General features: G+C 47.0%; 1 protein-coding gene across 1 annotated transcript in view; it reads left to right on the forward strand.

Moving 5' to 3' along the window:
- LOC126517379 (GTP-binding protein Di-Ras2) overlaps window positions 1–12,861 on the forward strand; it is a 184,578-nt gene extending 171,717 nt beyond the window's left edge. The window contains exons 2-4 of the mRNA XM_050167091.2: window positions 1,835–1,992; window positions 7,618–7,797; window positions 9,180–12,861. Coding sequence (XP_050023048.1) covers window positions 1,855–1,992; window positions 7,618–7,797; window positions 9,180–9,464 — 603 coding nt within the window. The 5' untranslated portion in view covers window positions 1,835–1,854 and the 3' untranslated portion in view covers window positions 9,465–12,861. The remainder of the gene's footprint in view (window positions 1–1,834; window positions 1,993–7,617; window positions 7,798–9,179) is intronic.
- The last annotated feature ends 290 nt before the right edge of the window (window positions 12,862–13,151 follow it).

Consider the following 13,151-nt stretch of genomic DNA (forward strand, 5'->3'; position numbering starts at 1 on the left):
ACAGGAGCGTCTTGCTTTTATTTTGCAACCTGTGGAAATATCTTGTTTCGCAAATAATGAGAGATCCCTTTTCTACTTCTAGCTTTATTTGCGATGAACGTAGGTAATGCGAAGTGTTCTTTAGAATTAATAAAATATGTTGCGCGTGTTTGTTTTCTCCTCACATCAAGCACGACAAAGGTAAAGTAACCTTTACAGGAGCAGCAATTCCGGCTTTTAAAGGGATATTGAAGAGCCACAGTAAATCGCTATAGGCTTGAGAAGCATCATTTCCGAGCTCTATTATCATTCATATCGCGCAAAGAAGGTTAATTAGTTGCAACCAACCGGAAGGCCAAACATTGTTCTCAAATTTCGTATGTAATCATCAGCGCCGGTACGTCAGTGCAGCGCCGACAATTTCAAAGCTTTCTTCTTTTTGAATGGTGTCGGTCTCCGGTTCAGAACGCGCAATTAATCCTCGAGTATCTTCGTTTCGTCTGTGTGGTACTTGATGAATTGACAATGACTGCGGTGCATTTTATATTCATATGTGTTTTGCTTTCGAAACTACCATTACTTGCTGCGCTATCAGTGTTTATTCCATAATTCCACAACTCACAATATAAAATCAAGTCAGATTCAATTACCTTCTCTTATCGTACAGTGCGCTCGTTTAAACTTTTATTGACCAAGGTGGCTAACAGATCCAGTTATTATTTACCTTTTATCATTATTCCTTTGTCTGACTGTTTTGAGCCGGTGCTTTTTGACAAAAGCGACGAGCAGTAGCCGGCTTCACCGTTGGTACCAAACTCTCCGACGCGCACATTTAATAATAAAGGCGACAGATTGCAGTCTGTGTCACACTTTGACCCGGCGCCTGATCGTCTGCCGATGTCGGTCCAGCGTCCTCCGTACAGCAGCGGGCGCTACGCCAAATTAGATTCCAGGCGGCGCCGCGCTGTCTCGGGCGTCTCTGTGCAAAAAAGGAAACCCATAACAACTGGCGGCCGTCCCGTAAGGAAGCCGCACGCTTCTCCTTCCTCCGCACTTCCTCAACGGAACCGGCTCAGAGTGTGTGTCCAAGTAAAAGAAACCAGCAAGACTGGAAGGACAGGGATAAAAAAAGTCCAGTGCGATACCCACAAGTCCTTGCCGCGAGTGAAACGCAACAACAAAACGGCAAAGAACTTGCGAAGTACTAAGCGAAGGCACGGACACCAACATGGAGAAGCGCTCGAGCAGACGATCGGGCGCGAGAACGAAGTGTAACAGCCCGATAGGCGCCCGCCGGTTACGTCACTGCCCGGGCTCGGCCAATGGGAAAGAGGGAGCGACGCGGCGGCGCCAAGTCTCGTCGCGTTCGCCGCACCCTGCCCCCGTATTGTGAGTTCCTTGTCCCCCATAGAGCGCGCGCGCCGGCGCGCGGGAAAGCGCAGACCGCGAGAGCCCCGAAACCACGCGCACGCGCGGGAAAGGAGGTCACTGGGGATAGCGCGGGTTAAAAAAAGAAAAGCGCGGGCGCTGTCGGGGAAGGGACGACGCCTGTCAAAAGGCGAGCAGCATCTTGGCGCGCTCACACTTCCGCGTTCCCTGAGGCGAGCGGAGCGGCGCGCGCGCGCGTGATACCGAAGTCGAAAAGCGCGGGAAAAGAAAAAAAAAGAAGTGGGGTGGCGCTTGAGCAACTGCATCACTAGCCAGTTGCTCACGGGCGCGATTGTAGTAGCCCTCTTCGAATCGCTCCCAGGCTTCTTGCGAGAGCTTTTTGTACTCTTTTTCACTTCTGCCCTACAACCTCTTCCTCTTCTACTTCCTTCCCAACTCCTGCTGCCCCTTGCGGGATCGAACCCAGAGCATCGTAGGAGACCGAGCATGCCTGAACAGAGCAACGACTACAGGGTTGTAGTGTTTGGAGCCGGCGGTGTCGGGAAGAGCTCCCTGGTGCTACGCTTTGTCAAAGGAACGTTCCGGGAAAGCTACATCCCCACCATTGAAGACACCTACAGACAGGTAAGCTGCATTCCGCACCGCTTTCTGCAAGCACTGCTAGGTTGATTGAATGATGGACCAGCGGGACTGAGCGACTCCAAGTAAAAAAAAAAAAGATTGTGTATGTGAGAGACGACTATTGAGGAGGGCCAAGGGTTATTTGACGTGCTCCAAAATAAAAATACGCAAGCGTCCTTGCGTTTCGCCCCCGTCGAAGAGCGGCTTCTGCGGCGGGAAGTCAAATCTGTGACCTCGTACCCGACAGCTATGTGCCATAGCCACTGAAGCAGTGTGATGGGTCAACGCTAGGTTGACCCGGTCCAATGTAGGAAGTGGCTGATACAAAAGCACTAATCATTCTCTAGTTATTAGTGCCGAATAGGGAAATGAAAAAAAATTAAGTGTGTTTTCGCCAAAAAAGTATATCAATGCATAAAAGCGCATCTATCTGTGGCGCTATATCAATTACATTTTTTTTCTGTCCAACTATTTTAGACTTCTCTGATAATAACTGCAAAAACTGCAAAATGCATGGTTTGAGAGCAACACGAAATGAAAAATCTCTCACGCGCTTAAAATACTAAACTCAAGAAGCAAGTTATTACTATGATTTTGTAGATCGTTATAGTGGAGGTAGGGATTGTTTAAAAAATGTATAGCCGCCTTATTCCGTGTGCACGTGCGCACTTGTAATCAGCGCAAATAATCGAAAAGAATTCATCATCATCATCATCATCATCAGCCTGGTTACGCCCACTGCAGGGCAAAGGCCTCTCCCATACTTCTCCAACAACCCCGGTCATGTACTAATTGCGGCCATGCCGTCCCTGCAAACTTCTTAATCTCATCCGCCCACCTAACTTTCTGCCGCCCCCTGCTACGCTTCGCTTCCCTTGGGATCCAGTCCGTAACCCTTAATGACCATCGGTTATCTTCCCTCCTCATTACATGTCCTGCCCATGCCCATTTCTTTTTCTTGATTTCAACTAAGATGTCATTAACTCGCGTTTGTTCCCTCACCCAATCTGCTCTTTTCTTATCCCTTAACGTTACACCTATCATTCTTCTTTCCATAGCTCGTTGCGTCGTCCTCAATTTGAGTAGAACCCTTTTCGTAAGCCTCCAGGTTTCTGCCCCGTAGGTGAGTACTGGTAAGACACAGCTATTATACACTTTTCTCTTGAGGGATAATGGCAACCTGCTGTTCATGATCTGAGAATGCCTGCCAAACGCACCCCAGCCCATTCTTATTCTTCTGATTATTTCCGTCTCATGATCCGGATCCGCCGTTACTACCTGCCCTAAGTAGATGTATTCCCTTACGACTTCCAGTGCCTCGCTGCCTATTGTAAATTGCTGTTCTCTTCCGAGACTGTTAAACATTACTTTAGTTTTCTGCAGATTAATTTTTAGACCCACTCTTCTGCTTTGCCTCTCCAGGTCAGTGAGCATGCATTGCAATTGGTCCCCTGAGTTACTAAGCAAGGCAATATCATCAGCGAATCGCAAGTTACTAAGGTATTCTCCATTAATTTTTATCCCCAATTCTTCCCAATCCAGGTCTCTGAATACCTCCTGTAAACACGCTGTGAATAGCATTGGAGAGATCGTATCTCCCTGCCTGACGCCCTTCTTTATTGGGATTTTGTTGCTTTCTTTATGGAGGACTACGGTGGCTGTGGAGCCGCTATAGATATTTTTCAGTATTTTTACATACGGCTCGTCTACACCCTGATTCCTTAATGCCTCCATGACTGCTGAGGTTTCGACAGAATCAAACGCTTTCTCATAATCAATGAAAGCTATATATAAGGGTTGGTTATATTCCGCACATTTCTCTATCACCTGATTGATAGTGTGAATATGATCTATTGTTGAGTAGCCTTTACGGAATCCTGCCTGGTCCTTTGCTTGACAGAAGTCTAAGGTGTTCCTGATTCTATTTGCGATTACCTTAGTAAATATTTTGTAGGCAACGGACAGTAAGCTGATGGGTCTATAATTTTTCAAGTCTTTGGCGTCCCCTTTCTTATGGATTAGGATTATGTTAGCGTTCTTCCAAGATTCCGGTACGCTCGACGTCATGAGGCATTGCGTATACAGGGTGGCCAGTTTCTCTAGAACAATCTGCCCACCATCCTTCAACAAATCTGCTGTTACCTGATCCTCCCCAGCTGCCTTCCCCCTTTGCATTTCTCCCAAGGCTTTCTTTACTTCTTCCGGCGTTACCTTTGGGACTTCGAATTCCTCTAGACTATTTTCTCTTCCATTATCGTCGTGGGTGCCACTGGTACTGTATAAATCTCTATAGAACTCCTCAGCCACTTGAACTATCTCATCCAGAAAAGAATTAGTGCTCGTCAAATATGCAGGTAGCTATCGAGGGCCTGGGAGTGTTTCGAGGTCTCATATATGAGGAAAGGGCGAAGATCATGCTGCCAGGTCAGACGTGAATTCTAAAATCTTTCTACAAGCACTCTGTGTGTAAAGCGTTATGTTGCTAAACGCGATGCCACGAATTACATTATCGGCCCCGCCATTATGCGAGCAATATACAATAAAATCGAAATCGTACACTACTGCATCCTTCCTAACCTCCGTGTTGATTTTGGACGTTGGACCTAATGAGTAAGTAGTCCGTGAACTTGAAAAAGGTCGAGAATAAATTGCTAGTAAGGCTTATGTAATGAGCTTTAAGCTGTGGTGAAGATACTATGAGTTTCCTTTTTATTTAGTAATGTTTATTTTTTATTTATTTTTTACCTTACTACGCATGTGTAGACCATGAACTTTTTCCTTACTTCCCGGAATATATCAGTTTTCAGTGACCACCTTCGTTGTCCTCTGCCTCGTCCATCTCTCTGTCTATCTCCCTTTTTTTTCGCTCTCTCAAAATTAACGATGAAACATCCGCACTTCAGGGTACAATCCCAGACTGCCCCAACACCATTAGCGTAACGCCCTCCACAAGGCCACTTTTCGCAGCCGGAAGCGAGCGCGATCGCTTCCGCGCTCCGAACCAGGGTCGACAACCTAGACCCCGCGGTCAAGGGGCCGCCGCCATGGAGTTCATTGTCCGACGAGCCGGGCGGGGCCGCCGCCCAACCTGTCCCACCTTCGGCACGTTCGATCTTTCTCGCAACGTTCGCTAGGGAAAGACCCGTTCCTATTTCTAGGGGTGTTTCGAAGTTAACGGTAACTATGCGAAGATAACTCCTTTTCCCAAGTGGCAGTGTATCGGGTTCCATTTATGAACAACGCCCGTGAATCGCAAATTCTACCGCCCGGTTTACCTCTGCCTCTATCTCTCCTTCCTCCTGTATGACCTCCTTTCTCGCAGAGGCCCCTCCTCTAGGTCCCGCTAGCACCGCCGCCTCACTGGCGGAAGTGGCGCCATCTCTCGGATAAAGCAGAAACGACGGTGCTCGACCAACACGCGGCCCCCTCCTCCTCCTTCGTCCGCTTGTCGCTTCTTCTTTCTCTCGAAATAACGTGAAAATAAACGTCCCCAGGTTGCAGATTGGTCGTGCTCTGATTATTGATATGGTGCTGCGGGCTATAGCTCAGTTATATACGCTGGTATTTCCCTGTATCTTCCTTTTTGTTTCTGTTTCTATATTTCTTTATATTCCTTCTTCATAGGAGTTAACTTCAAATGACCGGGATAGCAGGCCCTTCAGTCGCCTATTTTCTCATGATCCCGTAGTTCAATAAAAGAAACGGAGCTCGTTGCAATCAGCACTACATGTGCTTCCCGGGGCTGCATTCAAAATATTCTTCCTTTGCGTTCCGTGGTGGACGCCTGCAACCATATCTGGCGCACACTGTTGGGAACTCCCTCGCTCTCTCTCCTTCTCCCTACCTTGCTTTTCCTCCCTTTTTCCCTTCGTAGGGTAACAAACCGGACGCATGTCTGGTTGACCTCCTCACGGTTTCTTCTTTTTCTGTTTCTCTTCTGTCTCTCCTAGCTACTCATTTATGGCGTTCGGTTTGCACTCTTAGGAATAAATGTATATATAGAATAGAACCTCATTATAACGAAGTCGTTGGGATCTCGAAAAATTCGCGCATATCAGTAATTTCGCTGTAGCCGTAGTTCACCATTTGTTTTTTTTGTTATTTTTTTTTGTTTTGTTTCTGACTGCGATAACATTTTTCTGAGCAGATCAGGTCGCTCACCATTCACAAGAGCACAAATTGGCGCTTTATTGAAACGGAGATTCACAGACTGCAATCATTGCGCGTAGGAATGCTGCTACCATTTCTCTCATAGCAAAGCGTGGCGTCCAGCTTGATAACAATGCAAGACAAGCAATGCACGCACAAATTTTCGAAGTGACTGAAACAATGTGCCAAACGCACTGAAAATGCGATCATTGTTTACCCCGTCACCTTCAGCAAGTTATAGCTCTTTGTGCCGTTTTATGTAGTAAGGAAACGTATTTTTTTATCCGCTTCTGCCCTGCGGCCGTATTCACTGTATCAGCGACAAAAAATATACGTAAAAACTGAGACCTGGGCCAGTTGGTGTGGTTCCATCTTAACAAAAAAGTGCGCTAAAAAGACGTAGGCGATATAGAGAGAAACGAGACAGAAACGCGTTTGTGCCCGTGTTTATCGTTTCTCTCTATCTCGTCTACGTCTTTTTCGCGCAGTTTTTTGCTGAGATAAAAAATATTCAGGGCCCTGTGAGTGTGTCATCGGGACCAGTGTTTACCTCCAATGCAGCCGTTCGTTCACTATACGCGCATTAACTGTAACCAGGCTTGACCGCACCGCCTCTTTGTTTATTGGTTCGATGGACCTTTTTTTTTTTTTTTTTGAAATCGCCTGTGACAGCGCTGTTCCGCTTTTTGAATCCTCAAATATGCAAGAACCGGACGTTACTTGAGCGAGAAATTACAATTTTCATGTAGTTAATAAAATAAAATTTCACTAATTACCTTTCTAATTAGTGATTTTAGGACACATGTTGCAATTCAGAAATTGAAGCTCATCTGTAGTGACGTACGGTCTGCTTGGCAGAAATCGCCAGCCCAGCACCCCTTCCGAGATATCCGGCCATAAAGCGGGCGACCAAATGCACGGACGTTCCAAGGAACAGTTTAGCAGAAGCCTAAGTCAAGCAGTTCGGAATGATCTTGAATGTCGCTGCAGTACAGTATTCTAGCAGATTTTGGAAGCAGGGATGTCAAAAATGGAACGACTCTGAAGGCTTCTGCGAAGTAAACATGATTTCGCTTCTGCTTGGCTTCAATTTTCCAAGTGGAACGCACACGCCCTAAAATGAATAATTTAGAAGGTTCATAAGGAAATAATTTTAATAAGCTGCCTTAACGTCACCAATTGTGGAAAGTAAGGTCCGCTTCTTCAGGTAATACATCTCATTCCGCCGAATCGCAAAATATGCTCCGGCATTAAAAAAAAAACAAATAAAAAAAAGAAAATATACCCACTGTTCCAGTGCGTCAACGCATTGGAACCTAGGCACAATACGCATGCGGTTTATCCCAGAAAGTTCCGCGGTGAGATACAATATCATCAGGAACATAATTTCGCTGTGCTACGGCACGGGTCAATGCCGATGGGATAAACGTTGCTCGTGGTCCATTTTCTCGGCGTCGTCTGCTTCTGCTGCTGTCGCAGGTGATCAGCTGCAACAAGAACGTGTGCACGCTCCAGATCACGGACACGACGGGCAGCCACCAGTTTCCCGCCATGCAGAGGCTCAACATCTCCAGGGGGCACGCGTTCATCCTCGTCTACTCCATCACCTCGGCCCAGAGCCTGGAGGAGCTCAGGCCCATCTTCGAAATCATACGAGAGGTGATCATCGCCTTGCAGACGACACGCAAAAGAAAAAGACCGCGTCGGTAGAGTGATGTCACCCCGAGTTTCGTTAGGCCGGCACCGTCGGGAAAGGTCTCGATAGTTGTAATCCTCAGAGTGCAAACAGGTCAAGTCTATGGGAAAATAGTAAAGATATAAAAAGTAAGACTTTTCAGTAATTACGATAGTAAATACGGACACAGCAGCCTCACTTAAGGTATCAGCGTCACGTTCTGGTATATTGTTCTATCCAGAGTTTCCCATAAGTTTTGCGAGAGGGGTCTCTGGCGCTAGTGAATGCGGGTGCTGCAAGCAAAGCGATTTAACCAAGATGAAAATGATGGCTACAGCACATGGAATTCGCTAAACATTGTCCCTTTGACTTCAAACGGCTCTGTGACTTTGCAAAGTGATAGGAACCCCGAGTCCGAGCTCCTAAATACATAGGAAAGGAGAAGTCGTTTTTCCCGGTAACCACTGCACCAACTTTAGTGAGGTTTGTCGCATTTTAAACAAAAAGGTAAAATCTAGTGACCGTTGGTAGCGAATGTTTGGTTTAGGCCATCGATTTTTGAGTAACAATTGTTGAAAATCGCAAATTTTCAGAAAGGCGTACTATCAAGTTTAAAGCTCTGTAACTCAGCAGTCAAAAACGATATCGCAACTCTCTAAATTGCGTGTAGTAGTACATCTAAAGTGGGCAAATATGATTTATTCTGCATGGCTTTCAAATCAACTACTAATATGTTATCAGGACGTTAGCAAAACCCCTGTAATCAATGTAACAGTCACATAATACATACACTGACATATTCAATTTGTTCGCAGTTTACATAACTGCGATATCTGTTCTTGGTGCAGCGCTACGAATTGATAAACTTCGTGCTTCGATTTCTTTTTTCATGCATACCAATTTTCGAAAACGTATTCTATATTTCAGGCCCTCTATCAAAATTCTGCTTCCAGCAATCACTACAATTTAAGTTTCTCTGTCAAATGCAACAAATTTCATTAAAATCGGTCCGGGGGTTATCTCAGAAAAGCGTCTTTGCATTTTATATATATCTGAATAGGCCGCGTTAGAGTTGGACCCGAGCTAAAACTTCCTCTTAAGCCCCGTAATATTTACAGCGAAGCTGCTCATGGCCAGGTTCTGGTGGGTCTCGTCTCCGTATACAGCAATTTTTCATACGTCGGCCAATCCGGAAGATAGTGCCATACCGGGCCGACACGCGGCGGAGGTGAAGCAGGGGTTAAGGGGCCCACACACACAGCTTCGCTGGTCATCCTCCTTCACCGAGCGGAAGGGCACTGAGTGTTTAATTTTTAGGCCTTCGCGTGGGGCGGTGCGTTCACTCTTCTGCTCTCCTCGCGCGCAGGTGAAGAGCGGCGAGACGGAGGGCATCCCGATCATGCTGGTGGGCAACAAGTTCGACGAGGCCGAGTCCCGCGAGGTGCCGCCCGAGACCGGCCAGGAGCAGGCCAAGCGATGGTCGTGCGGCTTCCTCGAGACGTCGGCCAAGACCAACCACAACGTGCGCGAGCTGTTCCAGGAGCTGCTCAACATGGAGAAACGCCGCTCCGTGTCGCTCCAGCTGGACACCAAGAAGACCAAGTCGCAGCTTCGCAAGGAGAAACTCAAGGGCAAGTGTCTCGTCATGTGAGGAAACACCCCCCCGACGATCCACAGGAGAGAGACGTCGAAGCGCCGCTGCAATGAAGAGGAGAAGAAGGACCGCCACGGCAGCTGGAAGGTCGCGACTCGATGTACCACGTAGAGCCACACCAATACACAAACATACACGAAAATACACGCACACAAACACGCGCGCGTAAACATTCGGCGGGAGCTCGGGCACACGTGAGCGACCAAACCACAAGCACGTACCTACATGGCCGCGTTTGCTTGCGCGTCAGAAGGGTGCGTCGTCTGTCGGCGTCGCCGCATCGAGACTCGGAGTTGCCGCCGTCTGCAGAGAATACGTCACGCGTTACGTGCACTTGATAAACGCCTGCAACCGCTCTTACCAGCTGGCTACTTGGGCTGAGTACTGACGAGCAGCCACTGATGCCGACGCCGGGCGACGCGACGCGTGGCAAAACGTCCCATGGGGGTGGCGCTTCAAAGCCGAACTCCTAGGCAACCTCGCAAGGTTTTGGCGCTTTCTCTTCTACCCGCCTTATTTTAGGTTCGCCGTTCCTTGCCTCCCTTTTGAAAAATAGGTGCGGGCTTCTATTAGCATCGTGGCTAAAAGGACCTGAGGTTTGTGTGAGTCTCCTCTAAAATTTCGTAGCTGTCCGTTTTCAAGTGAGCTTGGAAGGAACGCATCAATAATGGGCAGTGAGTCTATTGCGCCGTCTAGTGCGAACTTGTGCCTCCAGAGATTTCCGAAACCTGTCTCATTTTCATTTCGCTGCACCTCACAAAAGAACGTTCTGGCCAGAATATAGAATCTTTATAAACAGCTTATAGACTTATTTCTCTAAATTTAATGTCGACTTATATCTGTAGACTTACGTTTCTGCAAACTGCTCGTCTGATAATTTTTATCCAACAATCTGACCAAAGTCTCCAAATACTTTCATCTATCCCCAGTTTTGTATACTTGATACAGACAAAGGATAAGTCTATAAATATGCAAGGCAGTCTATCAACACACAATATATATTCATTTTTAGAAGGTGCGGCGCTTTTCACTGCTTCCCGCAATGGTCGGCAGCTCGAGGATATCATGTACAGACACCAATGTTGCGTGGATAAATGACATTGGCTCGTATCGTTGCGTATGGAAAGTACATTGAATATTACATCACTCATGGCCGGTAGCTAATAATAGCGAGCCAGCGCTATCACAACTACGGTTTCGTTTCTCTTGTTCTGGTGGCTGCCGGTCACACTGTCTACCAGTGAAGTTTTGACAGCGCCAGTTCTGACTTCGTTCTGGCAACCGAAACTTTGAGGAGAGTCGCACATTCGCATCAAGTTCTTTCTTGTCACCGATTGCTTCCTACAGCGAAGGTCGCAACGTGAACCAAGACAACCTGTTTCAGGAACCCGGCTGCGAATTTCTCGGCGAAAAGTAGTTCAACCAACACTGACAGAGTTATTTCTTGCGCTAATTTCTTCCGGGTTTTGTTTCTGGCTGCACGTGTCTAAACACAGCGGCGGAGCGTGTAAACCTGCTCTCTGACAACTCTGGCCCAGGTCTTATTATGAGGGACTACACGCGAGCGCGCAACGCTGCGTCTGTTGTATATCACCCACTGACCCATGATTTGAAGTTATCGGGAGTGTTTGTGCGCGCCACATCCCCTACTGGTGTCAAAAGATGTTTCAGCATCGTATTTCCGAAAAGAAAGGTCGTGGTGTGCTTGAAATAATTTTCCATGCCACCGTCAGTTCGCAACTGTCTCGAAGCTGCACCAGACAATGGGTATGGTTAGGGCTTGAGAACAGATAGGAGATCGTGCAAAGCGATTGTTAAGATGCAAGCAACTGACGCTCGCCTATCCATGCCGGACACAAACACTTTTCGCATGTCACACTCTGGTTTGAATACGGTTGTCCTGAATCTTGCACTCAAAGTTTTACCCGAAACCGACACTTTCAACTGTGCCGTTTCTTCGAGGCTGTTCGTGAAACTACATCCACAGACACACACAGACATGAAGAAACTCTTTCCCTTCGTTCCCTTTTCACATTTTTGGTACTTGGTACTTGTGCTAACCTGACCGTGCTAAGGGCCAGGACGTACTCACCGATTTTTAAGAAAACACAAACAGCGAGCAGCGAGGTGCTCGTCTTGCCTGATGTACCGCTACGCGATACCATATCCGAAACGTCTGTACTTAAGGTTTGTGTTCGACAGTGTGTGTACCTTGTTGACAAGATGACAACTATTGTTACTGTTGAGATATATTGTTTGTTCGCTGTGAGTAATCGCGAGAATGCAAGGAGGGTCTATCGTTACGCGGTGCCTGGGTAAACAAGTGATAGAGGAAGGAAGGCAAGGAGAACGGGAAAGTGTCATTGGGTGCCTTGCTGGTGACGTCACAAACGACGTTCTGAACGAGCTGCTTTTAGAAAAACGTTTCGCTGATGCTGCCCCCGAGTAGCAGTTCTGTCGTGAGCTTGAGTCCAGCTCTTCTGAAGAGTTACAGTAGTTGTGACAACGAGAGCCAAATGTTGTTGGATTAACTGCTTGTTCGGATCAATGCCATCACTTCAAGAAAAGGTCTCAAGGGTTAGTGTTCACAACGTGTCACCCTCAAGAGAACAGCTATCTATTACTGCGCGGTCAAGCTCTATTCGGATAACGAATGCGGAGCTGCTAATTTATATCTACGAGGCCGCCTCGGAAAGCACAACATTGTGTAAATTTGGGTAAAAAAATAGCAGTAATCCTTTACGTATGGACGCAGTTTATATGTGCGTCACTTTAATTTTGCAGATGTGTCCCAAAATAGCCAAGACACCCATATGAATGATAGATATGCGCACATATTCACGATAAACGTCTCTTGAAAGTCGAGGTGCTCAGTCTTCGAACAGCATTAAATCATTGATTCTTACAAACTCGGTCAGGCTCGTGTCGTTCTAAGCGTACAAACTTCGCGAAAGGCAGCACTACAGACAAGTGACGTCACTGCGAAGGCTTCCATTCAGGAAACCATATCCAGCAAACACATTCGCTTTGAAGGCGGTGAAATAATAATGAAACGCCGCGTGTTATTTACAGTTTACCTGCATTGTCTGCTAGCGAATACGGTCGATGGACAACAAAGGGGTATTCTTTCCCGTTCGCCTATGCCTCGGGTGTGATACGGCACGCATTTCCGCTCGCAGATGGCTCGTATATTTTTTCCTGTGCTTTTTCTTACTGCATAGCTTTTACCGCATAGCCCTGAAGAAATTTATAGACGACATATATTTTCTCATTTTGTTACGTTGAAATGACTATATTTACGGAGCGTTACGAGTAGGGTCACGCGAAGCAGACTTTGAACCATTTTGGCATGTTTGAACAATAAACGTGGCGGCTGCGCCTTTTTCTTTTCTTTTTCCTGCCTCCCGAAGTATCCGTGAGCATTCGGTCCACGGACTCGTTAGTATCCTGGGCACGGGTTGCATTTGGTGCGCCTTGCAGGTACACGGCTTACTTCAAACAACGACAACTCGTGGTCGGTCGCTCTCACTGTCTTCTTCCGTCCCCCTCCCTTTTTTTTTTCTTCGTGGATTGAGCAAGTGTGGTGGATCTGGACGCGTGCTAGCTGGCTCCTCACTCGAGTGGAGCAAAAATGAAGCACGTAAAGGGGCAAGACCACAGAAATCCTGAAGAGAATTATGTGGC

This window comes from Dermacentor andersoni, chromosome 11 (assembly GCF_023375885.2).
Source record: "Dermacentor andersoni chromosome 11, qqDerAnde1_hic_scaffold, whole genome shotgun sequence".
Lineage (NCBI taxonomy): Eukaryota > Metazoa > Arthropoda > Arachnida > Ixodida > Ixodidae > Dermacentor > Dermacentor andersoni.